The sequence below is a fragment of the Chanodichthys erythropterus genome, chromosome 19 (assembly GCF_024489055.1).
Source record: "Chanodichthys erythropterus isolate Z2021 chromosome 19, ASM2448905v1, whole genome shotgun sequence".
Lineage (NCBI taxonomy): Eukaryota > Metazoa > Chordata > Actinopteri > Cypriniformes > Xenocyprididae > Chanodichthys > Chanodichthys erythropterus.
Window position 1 is genome coordinate 23,568,727 of NC_090239.1, and position 23,742 is coordinate 23,592,468.

Genomic DNA, 23,742 nt, shown 5'->3' on the forward strand with positions numbered 1-23,742 from the left:
TCGACATAACTTATTTCGAGATATGAAGTCATTTTAACACAATATCTTGTTATTTCGACATAACTCGTTATTTTAACGTTTCTCATTTCTTCAACATAACTCGTTATTTCCACATATCTCGTTATTTTGACAATATCTTGTTTATTTCGACATAACTCGTTATTTTCACATATATCGTTATTTTGATAATATCTCGTTTTTTTTCGACATAACTCGTTATTTTAACGTATCTATCTATTTTGACAATATTGTTTATTTCGACAACTTATTTTAATATCTCGTTATTTCAACATATTAACTCGTTATTTCGAGATATTAAGTCATTATTTCAACATATCTCGTTATTTCGACAACTTATTTCAACGTAACTTATTTCGAGATATTAAGTCATTTTATCATATCTCATTATTTCGACATAACTTGTTATTTTAATGTATCTCGTTATTTTGTCAATTTCTCTTTATTTCGACATAACTTATTTCGAGATATGAAGTCATTTTAACACAATATCTTGTTATTTCGACATAACTCGTTATTTTAACGTATCTTGTTTCTTCAACATAACTCGTTATTTTCACATATCTCGTTATTTTGACAATATCTTGTTTATTTCGACATAACTCATTATTTTGACTATCTCATTTATTTCAACATAACTTTTTTTTAACATATCTCGTTATTTCAACATATTATCTCGTTATTTTTGACACAAGTCATTATTTCAACATATCTCTTTATTTCGACATAACTCGTTATTTTAACATAACTCGTTATTTTAATGTATCTATTTATTTTGACAATATTGTTTATTTCGACAACTTATTTTAATATCTCGTTATTTCAACATATTAACTCGTTATTTTTGACAAGTCATCATTTCAACATATTAACTCGTTATTTCGAGATATTATGTCATTATGTCAACATATCTTGTTATTTCGACAACTTATTTCAACATAACTTATTTCGAGATATTAAGTCATTTTATCATATCTCATTATTTCGACATAACTTGTTATTTTAATGTATCTCGTTATTTCGTCAATTTCTCTTTATTTCGACATAACTTATTTCGAGATATGAAGTCATTTTAACACAATATCTTGTTATTTCGACATAACTCGTTATTTTAACGTATCTCATTTCTTCAACATAACTCGTTATTTTCACATATCTCGTTATTTTGACAATATCTTGTTTATTTCGACATAACTCATTATTTTGACTATCTCATTTATTTCAACATAACTTTTTTTTAACATATCTCGTTATTTCAACATATTATCTCGTTATTTTTGACACAAGTCATTATTTCAACATATCTCTTTATTTCGACATAACTCGTTATTTTAACATAACTCGTTATTTTAATGTATCTATTTATTTTGACAATATTGTTTATTTCGACAACTTATTTTAATATCTCGTTATTTCAACATATTAACTCGTTATTTTTGACAAGTCATCATTTCAACATATTAACTCGTTATTTCGAGATATTATGTCATTATGTCAACATATCTTGTTATTTCGACAACTTATTTCAACATAACTTATTTCGAGATATTAAGTCATTTTATCATATCTCATTATTTCGACATAACTTGTTATTTTAATGTATCTCGTTATTTCGTCAATTTCTCTTTATTTCGACATAACTTATTTCGAGATATGAAGTCATTTTAACACAATATCTTGTTATTTCGACATAACTCGTTATTTTAACGTATCTCATTTCTTCAACATAACTCGTTATTTTCACATATCGTTATTTTGACAATATCTCATTTATTTCAACATAACTTTTTTTAACATATCTCGTTATTTCAACATATTATCTCGTTATTTTCGACAAAAGTCATTATTTCAACATATCTCGTTATTTTCGACATAACTCGTTATTTTAACGTATCTATCTATTTTGACAATATTGTTTATTTCGACAACTTATTTTAATATCTCGTTATTTCAACATATTAACTCGTTATTTTGACAAGTCATCATTTCAACATATTAACTCGTTATTTCGAGATATTAAGTCATTATTTCAACATATCTCGTTATTTCGACAACTTATTTCATCATAACTTATTTCGAGATATTAAGTCATTTTAATATATCTCATTATTTCGACATAACTCGTTATTTTAATGTATCTCGTTATTTCGTCAATTTCTCTTTATTTCGACATAACTTATTTCGAGATATGAAGTCATTTTAACACAATATCTTGTTATTTCGAAATAACTCTTTATTTTGACTATCTCATTTATTTCAACATAACTTTTTTAACATATCTCGTTATTTCAACATATTATCTCGTTATTTTCGACATAAGTCATTATTTCAACATATCTCGTTATTTCGACATAACTCGTTATTTTAACGTATCTATTTATTTTGACAATATTATTTATTTTGACAACTTATTTTAATATTGTTATTTCAACATATTATCTTGTTATTTCGAGATATTAAGTCATTATTTCAACATATCTCGTTATTTCGACAACTTATTTCAACATAACTTATTTCGAGATATTAAGTAATTTTAACATATCTCTTTATTTAGACATAACTTGTTATTTTAACATTATCGTTATTTCAACATATTATCTCGTTATTTTCCACATAAGTCGTTATTTCGAGATATTAAGTCATTATTTCAACATCTTGTTATTTCGACATAACTTGTTAGTTTAACATGGTAACTCGTTATTTCGACATAAGTTATTATTTCAACATAAGTTAATATGTTGACATATGTCGAAATAACGAGATATGTTGAAATAATGACTTAATATCTCGAAATAACGAGTTATTGTGTTGATATAAAGAGTTATTGTGTTAAAATAACGAATTATTGTGTTAAAATGAGGTATTATGTTGAAATAATGACTTACTATCTCGAAATAACAAGTTAATAATATTAACAGATACAACTTTTGATTTTATTTTTCTTTGTTAGTTCATAATGTTAACAAATGGAACCTTATTGTAAAGTACTACCAATTATTTATTTATTTATTTATTTACAAATATCATGAATTATTAATTCACAAATATTATTAGGAAGTCACACCTAAGAAATTAGTCCCAATACACAAAAGCATTTTAAGTGCAAAAACCTGACGAATGTCTGAACAATGTTCTGAGGTGTGGTAACTGTAGTATAAGCAAAACACTAAAAGTCTCTGGATCAAGTTCACTTAAAATAAGCCCTTCACCATGGTGTGGCTCCTTACATAACATCAGCCCTTGCTCCCTCTGAGGTGGTAATAATTCAGGTCAGGTGAGGATTAGAATCTGCCTGCAAGGCAGTAAAACACAACAGGACCAGCTGCGGCCCAAAAAAAGTCCCTAAGATGGTGGGAATGATGACTAAAGAGATAAACGCCTCAGCCAGAAGCAAAAAGCTTCTCCCGAGTCGAGATGAGGAAGTGTAGTGTGTGTAACAGTGTGCTGCATCTCAATGAAACATTCATAAACTGGCCACGCTCTCCTACACATGAGCAAATACGCATTCATTGCAGTGGAAGCCTGGGAAAAAGCCTCCATTGATGTGAACTCACAAGGAGCCGTGTGTTCTTCTGGTTCCCGCTCATAGGCGCTCTATAGAGAGGGACGTTTTCCAGTTTATATCCTCTATAGAAGGTCTAAATCGCCAGATTTGTGTTTTATATGAAGTCGTATATATGTTCTCTGCGTCAGTTCTGTCAGCTGAAGGTGTGGAAATCCAGACTTTTTGCCGACTCAGTTCGGTTTCCACTTTGGAAATACTTATTTTTCCCCTTTGCCTCACGTTAGCCACCTATGATGAAATCATGGCAGATGGAAGTTGCATATGTGCTGCATTAAACCCAACGTATACATCGTTTTTTAAGTGTGTGTTAGGGTGACATGTGCACGTGACAAATTTCATCATGAGCATAGTCTGATTTTTCTAACATTTTCTAGCATTTTTGTTTGCCAGTAATCATATTACTTTTTCAATTAACTACTAAAGTAATGCATTACTTTTTAGTTTACAACAAAATATCAGAGGTACTTTTTCTCTTTTATTGACTGACGGCTCTTCTGTCGCCATGTTGAGAGAGTAAGTGCCGAGGTGTTGTGTATAAACATGATGGTTAGTTCTAGACTAAATGTGAGCATGTGTGAATTCAGTATTCCTCAATATGAATAAAAACAGTAAAATGAAAACTCAGAATATTACACAAACCTGCAATGATTAAATATGTTAAAAAACACAAATATACTTTATGTATTTAATCTCACTTTATTAACCAATGTCTTCGTGATCCAGTTCAACCATACTAATCAGCAAAATTCACTTAATAAACATCTCATTTGTGTTGAACTTTCTTCTGCGATCCAGAATGGCGGCACAGCTGAAAGGTTTGTTTGAGCTGCGCCCTCTACTGTACAGGTGTGAATTTGCACTTTCTTCAGCCTAAAGCCCAAGTATAGTTCACTTTTTACATGTGAGGATCAGCATACAGTGCGCATGACGCAAATTTCGACATTCGAAGAGTGCTGTACGTGCACCACCGAATATTTGTAACCACGCATACTTGTATTTACTTTAATTTTTTTGCAGTAATAGGTTTATCCACAAGGTGGCAACTGTGCCCTGGGGGCATCAATTCACAAAGCAGTCAAAGAAAAACTGCATAAACAGAATAGTCCAAATCCAAAATTGGTTGAAAAAAATGGCTGGGTGAAAACAACCCAATCCCTGGGTTTGTCCATATTTAACCCAGCAGCTTTTAGAGTGAGCCCAGCCCAGCTGAGAAAAAGCATCGCAAAAGTAACGTAATTAATGATTTTCCATAATAAGTAACTAAGTAATGCAATTAGTTACTATTTTAGGGAGTAATGCAATATTGTAATGCATTACTTTTACAAGTAATTAGGGATGCACCCATATGAACATTTTGGCCGATACCGATAACCGATAATTCTTTATATTTGGAAGCCGATAACCGATAAATTGGCCGATTTTTTGAGAGCCTGATTACAAAAACAAAGGTCTCACCAATAAAGGCCATGTCCCAAGCACACAATTATAATGATGTTATATTATATCATTATAATTTTATGTTGCCTATGTGACAGACTTGCTCTGCACATGTATTTTCCTTTTTGAAGTGACTCCAATCATATTTCAAGCAATTCAAAACCATAAGGACGGACATTGAACATCTGAAGTGTCTCAGCTGAAGGAAATAATCTATTGTTTATCGGCTTTAATATATCGGCCAAATTTTCTTATTGGGCCGATAACGATAACATTAAAATGAACATATATCGGCTGATGGTGGTATGGTGGCCGATATATTGTGCATTCCCAAAAGTAGTTTTTCCCCAACACTTTTTGTACTAATTATTTCACTTCCAGCAAATATGACCAGCAAGTGAATGGATTTTGCTTTAAAGGGACTTTGTGTCCAATCAAACTATATCATATTTTGCCTAAAATAAAACTACAACATCCATTTTCCTATATTATAATTCATTGCATTATGGTCCTGTGCAGTTGAAATGAAAATGTTTCTCAGTTGTCAGTACTTCTGTTTCATCACATAAATACAGTAAGTACAGGAATGTGTCTTTGGCAAGTGCAGAAAATGTGTATGGTGTGAAGAGGCTCCATCAAATCAGGAATGGATGACAGCCGGACTAAAACTCCCTCAGTTTGCTGTAACTGAGCTATTCTGTTTCCTCTTTGGAAATTATGACCATCTTCCCACCCACATGCTCTAAACGCTCTACATGTGCCTGAAACAAAAGCCAACGGGCCGAATACAGCTGGAATGGGCACATCTGTGTGGCTGGCAGCAAAAGTTTGCAGCCTTGATTTCCCGATTTTCATGCCATTTCCAGAAAGCTACCAAAAACACTCTTTCTTCTAGAATCTGGTTGAAGAATGGCAAATGCATGGAACATTTCTTTTAGAGCTTGGAATCAAAAATCACCAGTTTCATGCACTTCCCCTGAAATTGATCATATTTTTTTGTTCAATTCCAGTATCAGTGTCAGTTTTTTTGTTCTGTTTTCCCAGCTGGACAGTAATGAGGTCATCGCACAACAGATCTTGTGTTGTTCTCTTCTGTATCTGGGAAGACTTCTGAATTTAGCACAGAAAAAAAGGATTTGAAGGTCAGAACTGTTGAGCAGAACACAGTGAGAGATTGAAATGAAACCACCGGCACATGAACTTAATGCTCCTTTCTAGACTCAGAAAAGCCGCTCAGAGAGCCACTGAAAGCAGTTGCGTGTGGGTGTGGGTCAATGGAGGAGAGGAACTAGAGTAATCACTTGTTTTCTTGGTTTGCATGATACTAAGAATGACACCTGACTCACCTGCTGCTCATTCAGGTCAGAGACTCTGACTGACAGTTTATGTGGGAACTTTAATGTCTCAAATGACAGATTTCAGCTTTTGTTTTTCTTATATGGTCACACTAAAACTTTTTCTTTTCACATCCATTTCTGATTTATTTTTGCTGTTTCAAAATGTGTTTATGTAGATTTTGTTTGACGTTCAATCTCAAACTATGCAAATCCATAAAAAAAAACAAATTATGATAATTGAAGCAAAAAACAAAGAAATATGAAATATGTATGAAAACAAGAAGAAATATAGCTGTGAGCAGCAATTATCGGGGTTCAAGCTCTTTAAGGTCTTTAAGCACATGCGTAAAAAGGTATAATGTTTTAATTAGTAAGCCTGTAACCTTTGAGAATATCGTAGGCGTGTGCGAAAAATCGCGTCATGTACGATCTTTTACGCACGTGAAAAATGCGACTGCGCCCCCTGGTGGCCGATTTCTTTCGAATTTCTCACAGGCCTCTAGGGCCGTGAGTCAAACACGGCGAGTTTCGTTCCGATCGGCCATCGTTAACCTTGTCTGATAGCTGCTCAAAATTCATTGGCAGCTGTGTTTTTCGAGATACGCAAATGTCCTCAAAGGCAGTCTTGGTACCTTGGACAAAGACGCCACATGCCAATTTTCAAGTCAATCAGACTTCGGATTGCATAGTTATAACCATTTTTATGTTATTTTCCATGTTACAGCGCCACCAAGTGGCCAGTCGCTACATCCTTTTTCACGCGACCACAGAATGAGCTCTTACATAGGTGTGCCAAATTTGGTAAAAATATCTCATTCCGTTCACGAGTTATAGCATTTTAGTAAAAGTGGCCCGCCCACTTCAGAGTTTTTTGTGGCCCTTAGAGACCATGAATTGAAATTTCAACTTTTTGACAATCAGACTCCAGAAAAGTCTGGTTTGGTTCAGATCAGGCCAAAAACTAAGTGTTTCAAAAATTTGTCCGTCCTGAGCCAAGGATTCCAATGATAGACACTCGAGTCTACGCCTAGCTTCACGATTCGTGCTTTTCACTGCTGTAGCGCCCCCGTCAGGCCGATCATGGCGAGCCTAGGTAACGTTTTAGACGGTGTACTACCAGCCCTCAAAGTTTCAAGTCTCTGCGACTTACGGTTTGGTCAGCTCGATTACTTTTAGGGGAGAATGCTGATCCTTGGAAATCTTAACAATTACAATAAATGAAGATAAATATCATTTTTGAACCACATTTTTATTGTGCATCATTTCCAGTCAAGCTCTAACTGAGTGTAATACATAAAATGTTATCTATAAAAAAAAATATTTAAAAAAAAGTTAAAGCTTTCAAACAGGTTTCCTCAACACACTCCCAGTCCGCCATTGGTCAGACAAACAGACTATTGGTTCAGCTAATGTTGTTGCATTTGGCTGGTGTGGATGCTTAAACAAACAGAGTAATGTTTGGATACCGCCAAATGAACCAACAAATGATTTGCGTATGTATTTGTCTGTGCATTTTAAGCAAGGAGAAAGAGATTTAGCAAATGACACACTTCAACTTTCAATTTGAAAAAGCTGATAAATGTGGCTTATGTGACTGTGACACACATTTTGTCCCAGATCAGGCTTAGGAGGTACACGCGCCAGTGTGTGGGGCACAGTACATTGGATGCATTTAATCTGGATTAGTGAGGTTTGTAAACCAGACTCGGTCAGGCCACAGAACATTTGAACCCCTGCAAGCTGGCGGAGCGTTCCAGCCAAATATCAACTACCCAATAATATCTCTCTATCCTTCAGCTTTTAATATGAACTTACTTAAGAAAGCAAACAAAGCAACAGTACAGACATTATGCGTCAGAGAAACAAGCAGGCAGCTTTAGTGTTTGTGTTTGAACTTCCGTTTTCGTGGTGTATATTTCTATGGCATCGCTGTTGAAGAGTTAATTAGCTGGTGAATTAAGAATGTTTGAAGCAGATGTCGTAATTAATGTCAGTAGACCGGGAAGATTTTTAAACGAGTTGTAGAGACAATGAGAATGTTTACCTTAATGTTTCCTGGCTTTAATTATTTTAAGTGAGCACCCCATGCTGCTTCAAGAGGCCAGATCTGCCAGTGATTGTATGTTGTAAAGCACTGTAATCCCAGAATCCTCTCTGTCCTGTCATGTCACTCCACTGGAATAATATGATTAGATATATACTCATAACTGACAGCCACCCAATGTTTCCATATGCAATTTTTATTTTTTTTCAGAAATGCAGCAACCCTCTTTTGAATGTGATTGACTCTTCCTGCAGAGTTTTATTACTAGAAAGATCATCTGTTCTGCATCACGGGCTATTTTCATTCTCTCAAATAAATCTGCTGACATATTGAAATGCACATGGTTGCAAAACATGAACAATATATCTTAGTAGCAATGTTTTACTTCTCGCTAAATCAATATTTTGTCCTCATGTTGTTTGTTCTAAACTCATATGATTTGTGTGGAGATGTTTAGCAGAATGTCCAGGCTGCCCTATTTCATGATGAAAGTGAATGGGTTTATATATACATAACAAGTGAAGGGTGTGTACATTTTCATTTTGGAGTGAACTATCACAGACGGAAGCAGGTTTATTAGGCTGCTGTCACTTTAAGACCCAATATTGTTAAATGCACACTTTTTTTTCGCAACTGTCAAGTCAACTTAAAGGGATAGTTCACCCAAAAATGAAAATTTGATGTTTATCTGCTTACCCCCAGTGCATCCAAGATGTAGGTGACTTTTTTTCTTCAGTCGAACGCAAATTATGATTTTTAACTGCAACCGCTGCCATCTGTCAGTCAAATAATAGCAGTAGATGGGAACTTCAACTATAACAGTAAATAAAACTTGCTTAGACAAATCAAAATTAAACCCTGCGGCTTGCGACAACACATTAATGTCCTAAGACACGAAACGATCGGTTTGTGCAAGAAACCGAACATTATTTATATCATTTTTACCTCTAATACACCACTATGTCCAACTTCGTTCAGCTTCCTGTTAAAATGCCCATTTTGTGGAGTATCCTCATAAGAGCAGTCTTAAATGAGTTAAATAACGACTTAAACGAACTTAAAGAGTTGTGAGGAAATGAGATGCGCGGCATGTGCGGCAGCTCTTAAAGTGACAGCAGCCTAAAAAACAGTTGCTGTGATGTCGATGTCTGTCATTAATGTTCATCAAAGAATAAAAATAACAGAAAGGATTAATCTATATTTGATTTATCATTTATGCAGTGAAGACTGTAAAGTGTTTGATAACTTTATTCAATTTCTGTATATTTCCTTCCTGTTAGACAGAAATATGACATGTATTATAATGGGTTTATGTGAAGATTGTTTTAAATTCACTTAAAATTAAAAGTTTTTTTTTTTTTTTAAAGCCTAATAAATGCTGAAATTGATGAATGTCTATAATTAATGTTTTTTTTTTTAAATCAATTTCATAGAGACATCAATATAGTATAAGTATCAGTGATATTGGCCTTCATTCATTAACATTTTTTATTTAAACAAACATTTAAAATATTCTGTCTTTAAGTTGTTTCTACATTAATTTGGATAGTAACTGTGAAATTATTACAAAATAAAAATATTAAAAACTCAAAAGTTTTAATTACAGAAAAAACGTGATTAATTAGTTAACTAAAATAAAAAATATTCATTATAAAAATCAAGATAAAAACCTTCTAATTTAGTTTTCGAGTTCTGATGACAGGAGGCAAATTCTGTCATTCATTTATTACATTCTTTTGCTTCTTTCCTGCTGGTTTTTACATCTTCTTCAGTGCATCCCGTCTTCATACTCAGTTTGCACATGTACAGTCACACAGCAGATCTGGGATCAGATTTCTCTGCTCTTTCGAACATTCTTTCTCGTCAAACCCCAAAACCTTGGAAGTGACCTCAGACTGGTGTTGAGGTTGACATCTGGAGCGGGCCAGCGCCTCGCCTCGCCTCCTCTGACCAGCAGGAGTCAGCGTAATCTCTCCAAGCCCAGTGACATGAGAGCGGGGCCCCGCCACAGATCTCGCCCCCGGGGCCCCGGCGGTCTGGCGCTGCCAGTAAAGAGGAGGAGTGGGAGGAGAGGAGGGGGCAGAGGAGGGTGCCACGTTTGCATGACGGCCCGGCACATGCAGCTCACGCCGGCCCATTAAAACGCTTTACTCAGCATAGCTTAGCTTCAGCATTATACTCATTCATGACATATTCATTAACAAAGACTTTTGGTCCTCACAAAGACTCAAAGGGTCTGTTTACAAGAATCTGAGTGAGTTTATTTGTCTTAGTATCATAATGACTTGAATATGATGAGTACGATTTTAATTTCTGAATTAAAATGCTTTTAGATGAAAAAATGTCAGGGAGATATAACTGTTGTGTAATCACAATGAAGAAAAATGCCACACTAAAAGAAGAAACTTCTTGAAAAGCAAAAATTAATAATTGGTATAGCATAATATTTTATTGTTATTTCTTAGAAAAAAGTTAGAATGATTATTATTCCTTAGCTTTGTTCAAATATTAAACTATTAACATATACATTTTATATTAATATAACAAAAGTATATATATATATATATATACTTATATAAATCAAAAGTCATGTGGTCCAACCAACCAACATGGAGAAACATGCGAAACAAACAAACCATAAATCAATAAATTACATTATAAAACAATCAAAAAGTATATATAATTTAATATAATATAGTATAAATGTAAGTATATATGGAATTCATGACAGGCCAAGTTTAGTTACGAAAATGTGATAAAAGAAATAATGCAATTAAAGTAATAATTTATTATATTTGTCAATTGATAAAAATATGTTTAAAAACTTCTGAAAGTATTAAGATGTTTACATATTTGATGGTTACACCACATGACATTTTATTTTTACAGTTTCATTTAAAAACTTTCATTAAAAAATGCTTTAAAAGTTTGCCAAAAATATATGAAACCAACACGGAGAAAAAACATTAAACAGGAAATGAGATAGAGATGACCAAGTTTTATCAGATAATTTGCCCCTTTTATGATAAGGCAAGATTAAAGAGAAAACGTCATGTGGTGCAACTTTGCAAAAAAATATATTTAGGAATTAATATTATGATATATATATATATATATATATATATATATATATATATATATATATATATATATATATATATATATATATATATATATAACTTTTAAAGTATAAACAACTTTTTATACTTTTTTATATAATATTATATATATAAATCAAAAGTCATGTGGTCCAACCAACATGGAGAAACATGTGAAACAAACTATAAAGCAGGAAATTACATCATACAAACAGGCCCTGTTGTCAAGGTCAAAAAGCATATATAATTTCATGTAATACAGTATAAATGTAAGTGTATTAAGTTTATATATATATATATATATATATATATAATTTGGAATTTAATTAAGTTTAATTAAGAAAATGTCATGTGGTGAGACATAATTAAAGTAAAAATTTATATTAAAAAAAAATTGAAAAATGTTTAAAATTTGAAAAATATGTTTGCAAACTTATGAAAATATTAAGATGTTTACACATTTGATGGTTACATCACATGACATTTTTACAGTTTCATTTTTAAACTTGCATTAAAAATGCTTTAAAAGTTTGCCAAAAAATATATGAAACCAAAAACATTAAACAGGAAATGACCTCAAGGAGATGATCCCTGTTGTCCAAGTTTTATCAGATAATTTGATCTTTTTATAACAAGGCAAGATTAGTTGAAAATGTCATGTGGTGCAACTTTGAAAAAAAAAAAAAAAAAAAAAGAATGAACATTTTATGACATTAAAAAAACTTTTAAAAATATAACTATAAAAAAATATATTAATAAACTTTTAAGAAAATATTAAGATGTTTACATATTTGATGGTTACACCACATGACATTTTTACACTTTCATTTTTAAACTTTCATTAAAAAATGCTTTAAAAGTTTTAAAAGCCTCTGTTGTCCAGGTTTTATCAGACAATTTGACCCTTTTATAACAAGGCAAGATTAGTTGAAAAGATGTCATGTGGTGCAACTTTGCAAAAAAAAAAAAATATGAATAAATAATTTATGATATTTAAAAAAAAATTAAATATATATACTTATAAATATACATACATGGCATCTTTACAGACATTACATTTCAAAAACATTATAAAACCAACATGAATACATTTCTAAGTTTTTGGCATATTTATTTTACACCAGTTCGTCCTGTTCTTTATCTCAGACACTCTTTGCGTTATAAAAAGGATTGCATCACAAACATTTCGAGTGGTCAAAAGGGTTTTAATTTTATTCAAAATGTATTCAAACTTTTATTGCGCAATAATTTACAGGAAAAAGCAGAGACTTGTACCTAAATATTTTCGTATATAGATCACAAAACATTATGCAAATGTCTTCATGTAAAGGCTTTCTGCAGGGTTCATGTCACGTCTTGATTACAGTGTTTTCAGTCCAGAAAGTCTCGTCAGACGGCTCTCATGTCGAAGGCCTATACTTGTCTTCTGCGCTCCGTCTGTCCTCACAAATTGCTTTGGCTAACCGAGAAACATCTGTGTCTTTGTGTGTTACCTTGGAGACAAGGGCATCCAAATAGTAGGAATAAGGAGCGCGGGGAAGCTTCGGTGAGGGAAGTTCAGATGGGGTTGCAATGTGAGAATGGCTCCAAAAAGCCTGACAATCAGCACATTCCACTGGCCCGGGGTTTTTGAGCAGAAAAATATCACTGACTGTCGGTGGACGCGGTCAGGCTGTGCATAAACAAAGACCAGGGGGGGATTTAAGGCTCGGGCTGTTGCGTGTGACCACAGATGTAGGAGGAGAGCGAGAGACGGTCGTCTCAAGTGTGTCACCTTATATTTGGCGTCTGCAAAAAACAGGCCTCAGATTTTGGCAACCGGAAAAAATAACGGCTTGCTGTTGCGTCTGTCTGGTGAGACGCAGAGCTAAATTACCGGGAAGCGTTCTTCTTTGTTTATTGTCTGTTTGCAATGGCTGTGCATTTTCCTTTTCAAATAATGAGTATTTAATTGTTTCCAGTTTTGAATCAAGGGCAAAGCTTCAGTATAACACGCAGAGCTCTGGGCTATTAGGACTTTATTTTTGTGTGACGCACCATTAGGATTTCAAAAAATTGTGTGTGAATGACTTGATATTTGTTACAATTTCAAAACCCTTTATCAGACAGTCTCGACATGCAGAAAGAACTTTGTTTATTTATTTAGTCGAATGAAAGTCACGTGGTCCAACCATTGTAATGTACATATGAGCAATGTAGCAGTGCAATACGGCTGTAGGTAATCACAGCGTGCTGATATACAGCCGTATTGCACAGGTAAGACTGTGATATTGCATTTATACAACGTAGTGTCTTTAAAACCCTTGTGAGGAACTACTTCCTTCCGCCATGGATTCAAATTGAGCCCAAGATCCATTACTAATTCTAAAACGTCACTTCAGAACTAGTAACGAAGGAACGTTGAGTCGCTTCATTGAAACTTATTGTATTATGTAGATTATTTGAGAGATTAAACGAGTGCATTACCTGCATCTGATATAGCATTCATTCTTCAGGTCAATATGCATAATATTATATCCATTATAAAAAATCTGATTGAATGTCCGCTGAGGAAAGCGATATCTTTATCTTTGTCCTTTTAAACGTTAAGGGGATTTCCCACAGCGCTAAAACAACTTCCTTGTTCGGATAAAGAGTCTTTGCTGCCATCTAATGGCGTTATAATGTAACTTTCACTGATACTATCGACGGACCCTTTCTTAATACCAAATAAGGCATATTATTTATATAAAATAATAGGCCTATTTATTGAACAACAATATTTAACCCTTAAATGCATGACTGTTTTGCCAATCATTCTTACATATTCGGGTCTTTATCGACCCGGATCTAATCTACCACGGAAGGATCTCTACCTGTCGCAATAATATAAAACTCCTCTGATATTAGAGTAACAGAAGAATAAAATAAAGCATATTTTGTTACCTTTTGGAGCTTGAAAGGGCTCAGTTTGAGCAGATGTTTTATGCCATCATCACTGTCCCCGTCAGAGCTCATTTCCCAGTAAATTCAGCAAATAATGGGCTAGTTTAATGTTTGAGGTCAAGAATATGAGCCCATTCGCGATCTCAAATGTATTCTCAAAACTATATAATTTTCAGCATCTTCAAAATCAATATTTTGATCGCTAACAGCTTCACCAGATCCATCCAGTAACAGTTACAGTCATATTTGATTGCGTTCAGTACTTGTTCTGCAGTAAATCGCTGAGCAATTTCATGTTTTTCTTATTCTTTCGTTTTCTGTCTGAATGAGTCGTCACTTCAGCATTGTGTATCAGACATTGCCACCTCGTGGAATAAAGGTGAATTGCATTTATGCCGTCATGTAAGATTCAATTATTGTTGTGAAGAAAAAATATACGTACACTCATACACACCTCGGGTCGTTAGCGACCCTATACAATTTTTACAAAAAATTAATACAAAAATAGGCATTCTTTTATAATTTTAGGATTTGTTTCTTGTTATATTCTTGAGGAATACTAAGAAGGTTGGAGGAGGGCAGTGAATGATGTCACGGGTCACTAAAGACCCGAGGTATGCATTTAAGGGTTAAATTAACAACAATAGCCATTAACAAAGACAATAAGAAATATACACAAGCAAACAATTCAGTCATACATACAAAAGCAGTGCTCTAGTACAGGATTTAAGTTAAATAATAAGCTAAATATAAAGTTATGAAACTTAATTTTCCTTAACCCAAAATCATTTTGCTCTGGAACAAGTAGTAGATTAATAAATAGATTAATTGATTATAGAAAATAGATTAATAAAACCAAATATGATATGCCTCAAATCAATTAAATCTCATGTTTAACCACTATCTACACAAGAGCTAGCGGCAAATTCCCGAAGCACTGGCTGAGATGAAGCTGTTCTCTGCGGGTACTCGAGCACTCACATCTGCGAAAGCATCAAAACAAATTGTAAAAAAGGTGCTATGTTTGTATATTTGAGGTCTAAATAACTACATTCACACCTAAACTCTTAAAACTACTTTAAACAGTAGAACTGAATAGAATAGAAAAAATAGAATGGGAGAATATTGCACGGCTCTCAGCCAATCAGACTCGAGAACCAGAAAGAACTGTTGTGTGTGTATATGTATAACACACACATATGTATACACATACATTCAGTAAATGTAAAGACCAATGTACAATATAACGGTCGTCTGTACAAAATGGTATCCTCTTTCACACCAGTAAGTGTTTTCTGTGACCTTCCACCAGTGATTCCTTGTACTCTTGACTCTTCACCCTTAAATCAGGCTGTTCTCCCACCTGTGCAGTCTGAGATCTCTGTCTGCCCACACAGCACATGTGTTTTGCCCCACCTCATTCCTAGTGTTCCCATAATTCCACAGCGGAAAATACCTCCCATTGTTCACCCTCTTCCTACAGTGGCTTGACTCCCTCAATCCTTCTCGTGTAGCAGATTGATGCTTCCTCCAGCTGCCCTTATGCTATATATGCTGTGTGTGTATATATATATATATATATTTAATTTAGTTTAAGTTGTAGTACTAAACTCAAATCAACTAAAACTTAATTAAAAACGTGACCAAAAGTGATGTCCGGCCTTTATTCAAATATTATTAAAAATGTGTTTAAGATTTGTGATTGGTCAGTTGTTTTATTTGTGATAATAAGAAATGATGAACACATGCTGTAGTCAATGTTTGCTTTTTCCTGCCAGATTTGTCTTTTTTAATGCAATTTTGTTTTTGTTTGCATAGTAAAATAAAACCTCTTGCTGTAGTTTACCTTTTTTGCCAAATTATTTTGTCAGATAAATACTTTAACCAAGTTTAGTGATTTGTTATTCCCCCATATTTAAAATATATCAAATAAAGTCAATGACACACAACATTACTTTAAAATTTAAAATGAAAACAGAAAATATAAAAAATAAAATCTAATGCAAGATATTAACAAAAACTATATACTAAATTAAGATGTCATATTTAATATTTTATGAATGTGAAAAATGTGAATTTTTAACCCTTACTGTACCACACTTCTTCTGCTTAAAAGTTTTTAAAAAGTGACAATATTGTTTATTATATTCACATTTTATGAAAAAAACTTAAGTACAATTTTAAAAATCATATTTTGGGAAATATAAGTATTTTTATTTTTATTTTGGTATAAATTGAATACTTGAAAATTGCATAGCTTAAATTATAAATTGAAATCCAGTTAGGACCAATTTGACATGATACAAGACAGATCCCTCCAGGTTACTTCATATTACCAACTCCTCATTCTTCCATTATGTTCTGTGTTTTCATTTAGGAAAAACTTTATTTGATCAACATTCACCCTTAGCTCACTTTTCATTTCCCATGGATTATAAAAGTCATGAGTACAAGATTTGTACAGTCATCGCTGGGAGACTCAAAGTAGATTCGGTTGACTATGTATCTGAGGGTCACTGAGAGGTTTTATACATATATATATATATATATATATATATATATTGCATGTGAACACACTTGTAGCTGCTCTTTGTACAACTCACATCCATCAAAGCCTCAGCATTGAGCGATCTGCATTACAAAAGCAATCCTAAACGAAACAAACTATTTCCAAAGGCCACAAAAGCAGCTTTAGGTGCTTAATTCAATCATAAGGAGGGTCTTGTGAGCAGTTACACTTCACTTTTCACACGTACACCAACCAATGACCAGACAAATGCAGTAAAAGCTTGAAAGTCGACCTTTATTAATACTGTGAAAAAAGTAAACTTTATGAGCCTTTCAATAGATGCATCAGTATTGTTAATACACTTATTACATCGTAACACAATATAATTGTGATTTATAATTCTGGTATCAACCTTTCTGTGTGGAGTAGTACAGATCACAATGTTTCAAATGATTGCCACAAGCAAATAAAACAAAACAAATCCAAACAAAAGCACAAACCTATAGCATCATACTGCAGTTGTCGGCATCAATAGCTTTGGTTTGGACCGCATTATATCAAACTCGTGAGGGTGAGGTTTCACTTTTTAATGACAAAAAGGGGAGAAAGGGAAAACAAAATTCATGCACCAATCTTTTTATTAAAACAAAAGTATAAACAGTGCTACTGTATCATACTTAAATGACGTATAAAAGAAAGGAAATAAAAAACAAAACAAAAACAAACACACAGAAGGCACTGGCTGTTATCTGAGGCAAAGTGATTTTTACTATTTTTTTGGTTTCATGCACAGAGTCCTGCTTGTAACAGAGGACACCTTGTCATATTCAAGTACCTTCCTTCAGGCGTGGGGATAATAAATTAAATGCTGTGAACTGCCCTGCAGTTGCAATATGTTTGACGATGAAATGCAAAGGAAACATGATGAATATCAACATACGTACAGTACAGCTGCGGAATACAGAAAACGCGACAAGAACTGACCTGACTTTGCATTCGCTTAGAGCTTCAACTTTACAATGAACAAACCTGATCGCATAAAACCTGCCAAAAAAACTCGCCTGGATCGTAAGAAAAAACACAGGAGAAAAGAAAATGCATTTGTTTGCTTGGAGAAAAAGAAGCCTATCTTTAGGATCATTTAGGATGTCATTACGGTAATGAGAAAAAAAATGCTCATTACTGTACTGTATGTTATAATGATAAATTCTATTTAGTATTTATACATAATGGTGATATTTGTTGTGCTTCCTTTAATTTATGCTGATATAAATAAAAAGCAAATATTACATATTTCTTAAATATAGTGCCTCACACTCCCGTGTGTCTATTAGAAACTTGAAAAATTGTATAAATCCCGCACACTACTCGAACTTTCATCATTGCTAATAAAATGCCCTAATGATGCAAGTTTGAGTTGTTTTAGGGAATTTATTATGTAAAATTACATAACGGTGTTGTGTAATCTAATAGAATAGAATAATGGCAATTTTTTCTTCATTATTATTTTACAAAAAAATAATCTTGATACATTACGGTAATGAGAAATGTGGGGTGATATGTGCTTAATTGTCATGAAAATAATGTCATAATGCAAAAAAAAAAAAAAAAAAAATGTCCTTAAAATAGGTTTAATTTTCTTTACACAAAATATTTTTTATTTTTATTTTGAAGTAGAGAGATGTATGGAAGCTTGCTCCTGCCACTAAATAAAAAAAAATCAAAAAGGTAATTGCGACTTTTTTTCTCAGTATTGCGAGTTTATGGGCCCTATAATACACCCGGCGCAATGCGACGCAAGGCGCAGCGCAAGTGTGTTTGCTAGTTTGCGTCCGGCGCCGTTCGTGTTTTCCCGTTCAGCGCCACGTCCTTAAATTAGTAAATGCATTTGCGCCAGTTAGTGCGCCCATTTGCGTGCTGGTCTAAAAAAGAGGTGTGTTCAGGCGCATTGCTGTTTTAAGGAGCTGAAAATAGACTGCGCCATAGACCAACTCAAACCTGGACTAAAGTCTAAAGTCAATGGCGCAATATTTTTTTGTTAGAGCGCATTGGTAGAAACAGTCCACAGTGCGCGTTGACTTTGCTTATTACACACAGGGATACGCATCACACAAACATGCCAAATATTAAAAACGAAAGGATTACAGTGTAAAAGAATATTATTGTGTAGGCTACATAAATATAAAAATGTAATGATGAATAGTCATTGCGTGTATTAGAATTAGGCTACCTATTTTCAATTCAGCCTATTACTACTTATAATGATGAATGAAATTGGCTAATTAATTGATTATTTGAAAGCCTGCATTTGCAAGCCCGCTTTAACTTCGTGCACGAGCAGATCGGTTTCTTCGGTTGAAAAGCGTTCCGCCAACAAATTCCGCCAACAAATTCCGCCATGTAAACAGCAATCCGCCATGGCGCGAGCACATCTCGCTCTTAAAGGGAATGGGAGATGACGTTTATTGAACGTTACGCCCATTACTCATTTAGAGAATAGGGACAATCCATTTCAAAAATGCACGGACCGGTTTTCCGTCGTTAAAATAGCAAAAGTGGATTTGGACACGCCCTGAGTGCACCTGCGCCGTGCGCTTTACACTTTGCGTTTAGATTGTTAAAATAGGGCCCTATATCTCACAATTCTGACTTTATATCTCACAATTCTGACTTTATATCACACAATTCTGACTTTATTGCGCAATTCTGTCTTTATATCACGCAATTTCGACTTTATATCACACAATTCTGACTTTATTGCGCAATTCTGTCTTTATATCACGCAATTTCGACTTTATATTGCGCAATTCTGACTTTATTGCGCAATTCCGTCTTTATATCGTGCAATTCCGTCTTTATATCGCGCAATACCGACTTTATATCACGCAATTCCGACTTTATTGCGCAATTCCGTCTTTATATCACGCAATTCCGTCTTTATATCACGCAATTCCGTCTTTATATCACGCAATTCCGACTTTATTGCGCAATTCCAACTTTATATCACAATTCTGACTTTATAACTCGCAATTCTGACTTTATAAGGCGCAATTCTGACTTTGTTGCGCAATTCCATCTTTATATCGCAATTCCGTCTTTATATCGCAATTCCGTCTTTATATCGCAATTCCGTCTTTATATCTCCCAATTCTGACTTTATATCATGCAATTGACTTTATTGCGCAATTCCGACTTTATATCGCACAATTCCGTCTTTATATCACGCAATTCTGTCTTTATTGCTCAATTCTGACTTTATATCATGCAATTCTGACTTTATAACTCACAATTGTGAGTTTATCATAATTGTGAGAAAAAAGTCAGAATTATGAGATAAAAAGCCTCAATTACCTTTTTAATTTCATTGCGGAAACAAGCTTCCATAGAAATGTGACCTGTGGCCAGTTGCATAAACTTCTATAAGAACTAGTCTGACCAAAGAGTAATAAGTCTCAGATACAAATTAGACCAAAAATTTGTCTTAAAGAAAAAAATTACATGACTAACATGTAAGAAGTAGTCTAACACGTATCATTTCATGCAACCGGCCACAGGACATATTTTTGTGAGATTCATACAGATAAAATCTGAAATAGAGTCGAAAACATTCTTGTATCCCACTTTTGCACCTTCGAGAATCAGTCAAAATTCCAGCAACTGAGTGTTTTGAGACAAATCCTGCACACCAGTTTTATCTAAACGAAAGAACTTGAGACATACTAATGACGGGTTCAGACTACACAATATTTTTGTCTGTTATGATAGTTACTGTGTCAGATAATGTGATTTGACTCCTAAATTCTTGTCGTGTTGTGGACAAGAAACATGTCACGCTACACGACCAATCATCGATTGCCGTCTTTAATGACGTGCGTGATGTCATCGGAACTAGCGACTGACTTCACGAGCGTAAACAAACAATGGTTTTACTAGCCTAAAGCTAACTGTACTGGGATAAAAGTTTATAGTTCAGATATAAACACTGATGTCTACAGTACCAATCAAAATAGAGTAAATTAACGTTTGCACGTAACTTGGCGCTTCAAATAAAGACTGTATCAATTACATCATAACACCAGTAGGTGGCGACAAGTGACTGTTAAAAAAATTATTAGTCATTGAATCATTCATTCAAGAGATTTGTTCAAAAGCGCTGATTCCTCCAGTAATGAAACAAGTGAAGTCTTCATGAGTGAATAATTGAATCATTCATTCAAGAGATTCATTCAAAAACGCTGAATCATCCAGTAATTAAACAAGTGAAGTCTTTGAGTGAGTCATTGAATCATTCACTCAAGAGATTCATTAAAAAACACTGATTCATCCAGTAATTAAACAAGTGAAGTTTTTATGAGTGAGTCATTGAATCATTCATTCAAGAGATTTGTTCAAAAGCGCTGATTCATGCAATAATGAAACAAGTGAAGTCTTTATGAGTGAGTCATTGAATCATTCATTCCCGACTCCCATTACGGATCACCACAATATATTTATATTGTGTAATCTGAACCCGGCATAAGACATTAGCTAATTGCAATACTACAGTAAAAGAAACGCCTTTACACATCCATCACGTGCAATCATCTTACATTTTGACAAGCTTTGATATTCCCGTTTGTACAGGGTCAGAGACTCACCTGAGAGAACCTGCAACTCAACGACTGTAAAAAATCTGTGACTCAACATAATTGTTCTAAAAAAAACAAACAAACAAACAAAACAACCACAACAAAATAAAATAAAATGGAGAGGCACAGGATGCTGGAGAATATAACATAGCATCTAATACTGGTTATTTTGGACATTTTGGCATGATATCAAAAGCTCATAAGATTCAACTTTGTACATGTTCAAACGAACGCCTTGGGAATAATTACGAAGATTCGTCCAGCCACTTCAGTCATTCTAAAGCTAAAAACGGTCTCTCTTAATCTGCGTATGGAAAACTCAGTAGTTGAATTTTTTGTCACGACTTTTTGCTTTTTTTTTTTTTTTTTTGCTGTCCAGCAACAAACTACACGCCACATCCTAATCGAGCCTGACCGATAAATACCACGTGCGTTTTTTGGCGAGAGGAGCATTTTGTTTGGCTGTATGGATGAATTGCACTGGAGGCTGGATCTTTTTCTCATGGTCTGCCGTCGAGGCTGGGCGGGGCCCGTGACGGCGGGGGACAGGGCGGTCCGGGGGGGACTCGGGCAGGCGGCGGACCCGGTGGAGGCTGGGGCAGGGGTGGTCCTCGTGGAGGTGGGCTGTTCGGAGGGGAGGTGATGGGACTGGGAACAGGCTGATAGTCTGGCGGAGGTGGAGGTGGGCTTTGAGCCCGTGGAGGAGCTTTGGCCGCCGCCGCTGCCGCCGCCTCCTCTTTCACTCGTGTAAAGTTGATACATCGGCCCTGAGGAGAGAACAAGAAGAGAAACAGCGTGAGGTCATCTGCTCTGTTGAAGGTGGCCACTTTCCAATACGCAAAGCATTGCTTCGTCCCGTTTTCCAGAACGTGCGGCAGTGACACCCAGATCCGCGCCGGTCTTGCTTTAGCTCTCTCCTGCAAGATCTCGCAAGCTGGCCGAAGCGCTGTGAAAACCACAGATGAAATCACCCACAATTGTAAATTATGCATCATGGAAAGACTGTAAAAGTCCTCCATAACCCCAAACCCTGCTCTGAGAAAAAAAACAAAAAAACGTCTGGACAGAAAAGCCATCTAAATATATATGTAATATGCCTTACATAGTTTATATAATTAAATTCAACATGAAATCAGGGTTATCATTAACTAATAAGTAAACATTTCTGTTAATTAAAAATAAAACAAATAAAATTTAAATATAGATATTTGTAAATAAAAATTAGAAATGTTGCCTTGGCAATAAACTGAAATAAGTTCAATTTGAAGCACTAAAATTATTAACTGGAAATACATAAAATGAACTAACACTAAAACAGAAAAAAATAAATCTAAATAGCAATATATATATATATATATATATATATATATATATATATAATTTATTAATTTATTTTTCTGTAGCAATTTTATGTGCTTTTGTCATTTTATTATATATATATATATGTGCATATATATATAAAAAATGAAAAAAGCACATAACAAAATTTCTAAAACTAAACCAAAACCAAATATTAAATATAAAATATTAAAATATTAATAAAACTATTTACTATTTGCCTATTTACTTTCTTAATATTCCAAGTCTTATTTTGCACAAATCAATCTGCTTTTTAAGCACAGTTCACTTTATTTACATTTTGAAATTCTTTGCATGTTTAAAATAATTTAAAAAAAATTAACATGAAATCAGAGTATTTTAATTGATCTGTTTACTGTCTTAATAAATATTGTGCATGAATCACAACATTTCTTTCATACTGTGATGTTAGTATTATATTTATTATATTACGCATGAAAAGAATATTAAATATTTTCTGCTCAAAAAGCACAAACTCTACCTATATTTAATATTATTTTAATATATAATATAATAAATATTATAACTTAAAAAAAAAAAAAAAAAAAAATCATTTTGATTTACTTATTTTCTTTATTAATAAATATTCCTGGTACTATTGTGCATGATTCACAATTTATTTTTTATTTTTTTATTTATATTTCTTTTTAATTTTTACTTTTATAATGTGATGGTTAGTATTATATTTATTATATTACATATGAAAAGAATATTACATGTATATTTAGGTGAAATATAATATATATATATATATATATATATATATATATATATGCCTATTACTTTTCATGTGTACTATAATAAATTAGATTAATATCAAAC

At 33.6% G+C, this 23,742-nt stretch overlaps 1 protein-coding gene across 2 annotated transcripts in view; it reads right to left on the minus strand.

Moving 5' to 3' along the window:
- Nucleotides 1–17,227: 17,227 nt before the first annotated feature.
- Nucleotides 17,228–23,742, minus strand: part of antxr1c (ANTXR cell adhesion molecule 1c) — a 42,804-nt gene continuing 36,289 nt past the window's right edge. For both annotated transcript variants that reach the window (XM_067369202.1, XM_067369201.1), the window contains one exon: nucleotides 17,228–22,328. In XM_067369202.1, the coding sequence (XP_067225303.1) occupies nucleotides 22,062–22,328 (267 nt within the window). In that variant the 3' untranslated portion in view covers nucleotides 17,228–22,061. The remainder of the gene's footprint in view (nucleotides 22,329–23,742) is intronic.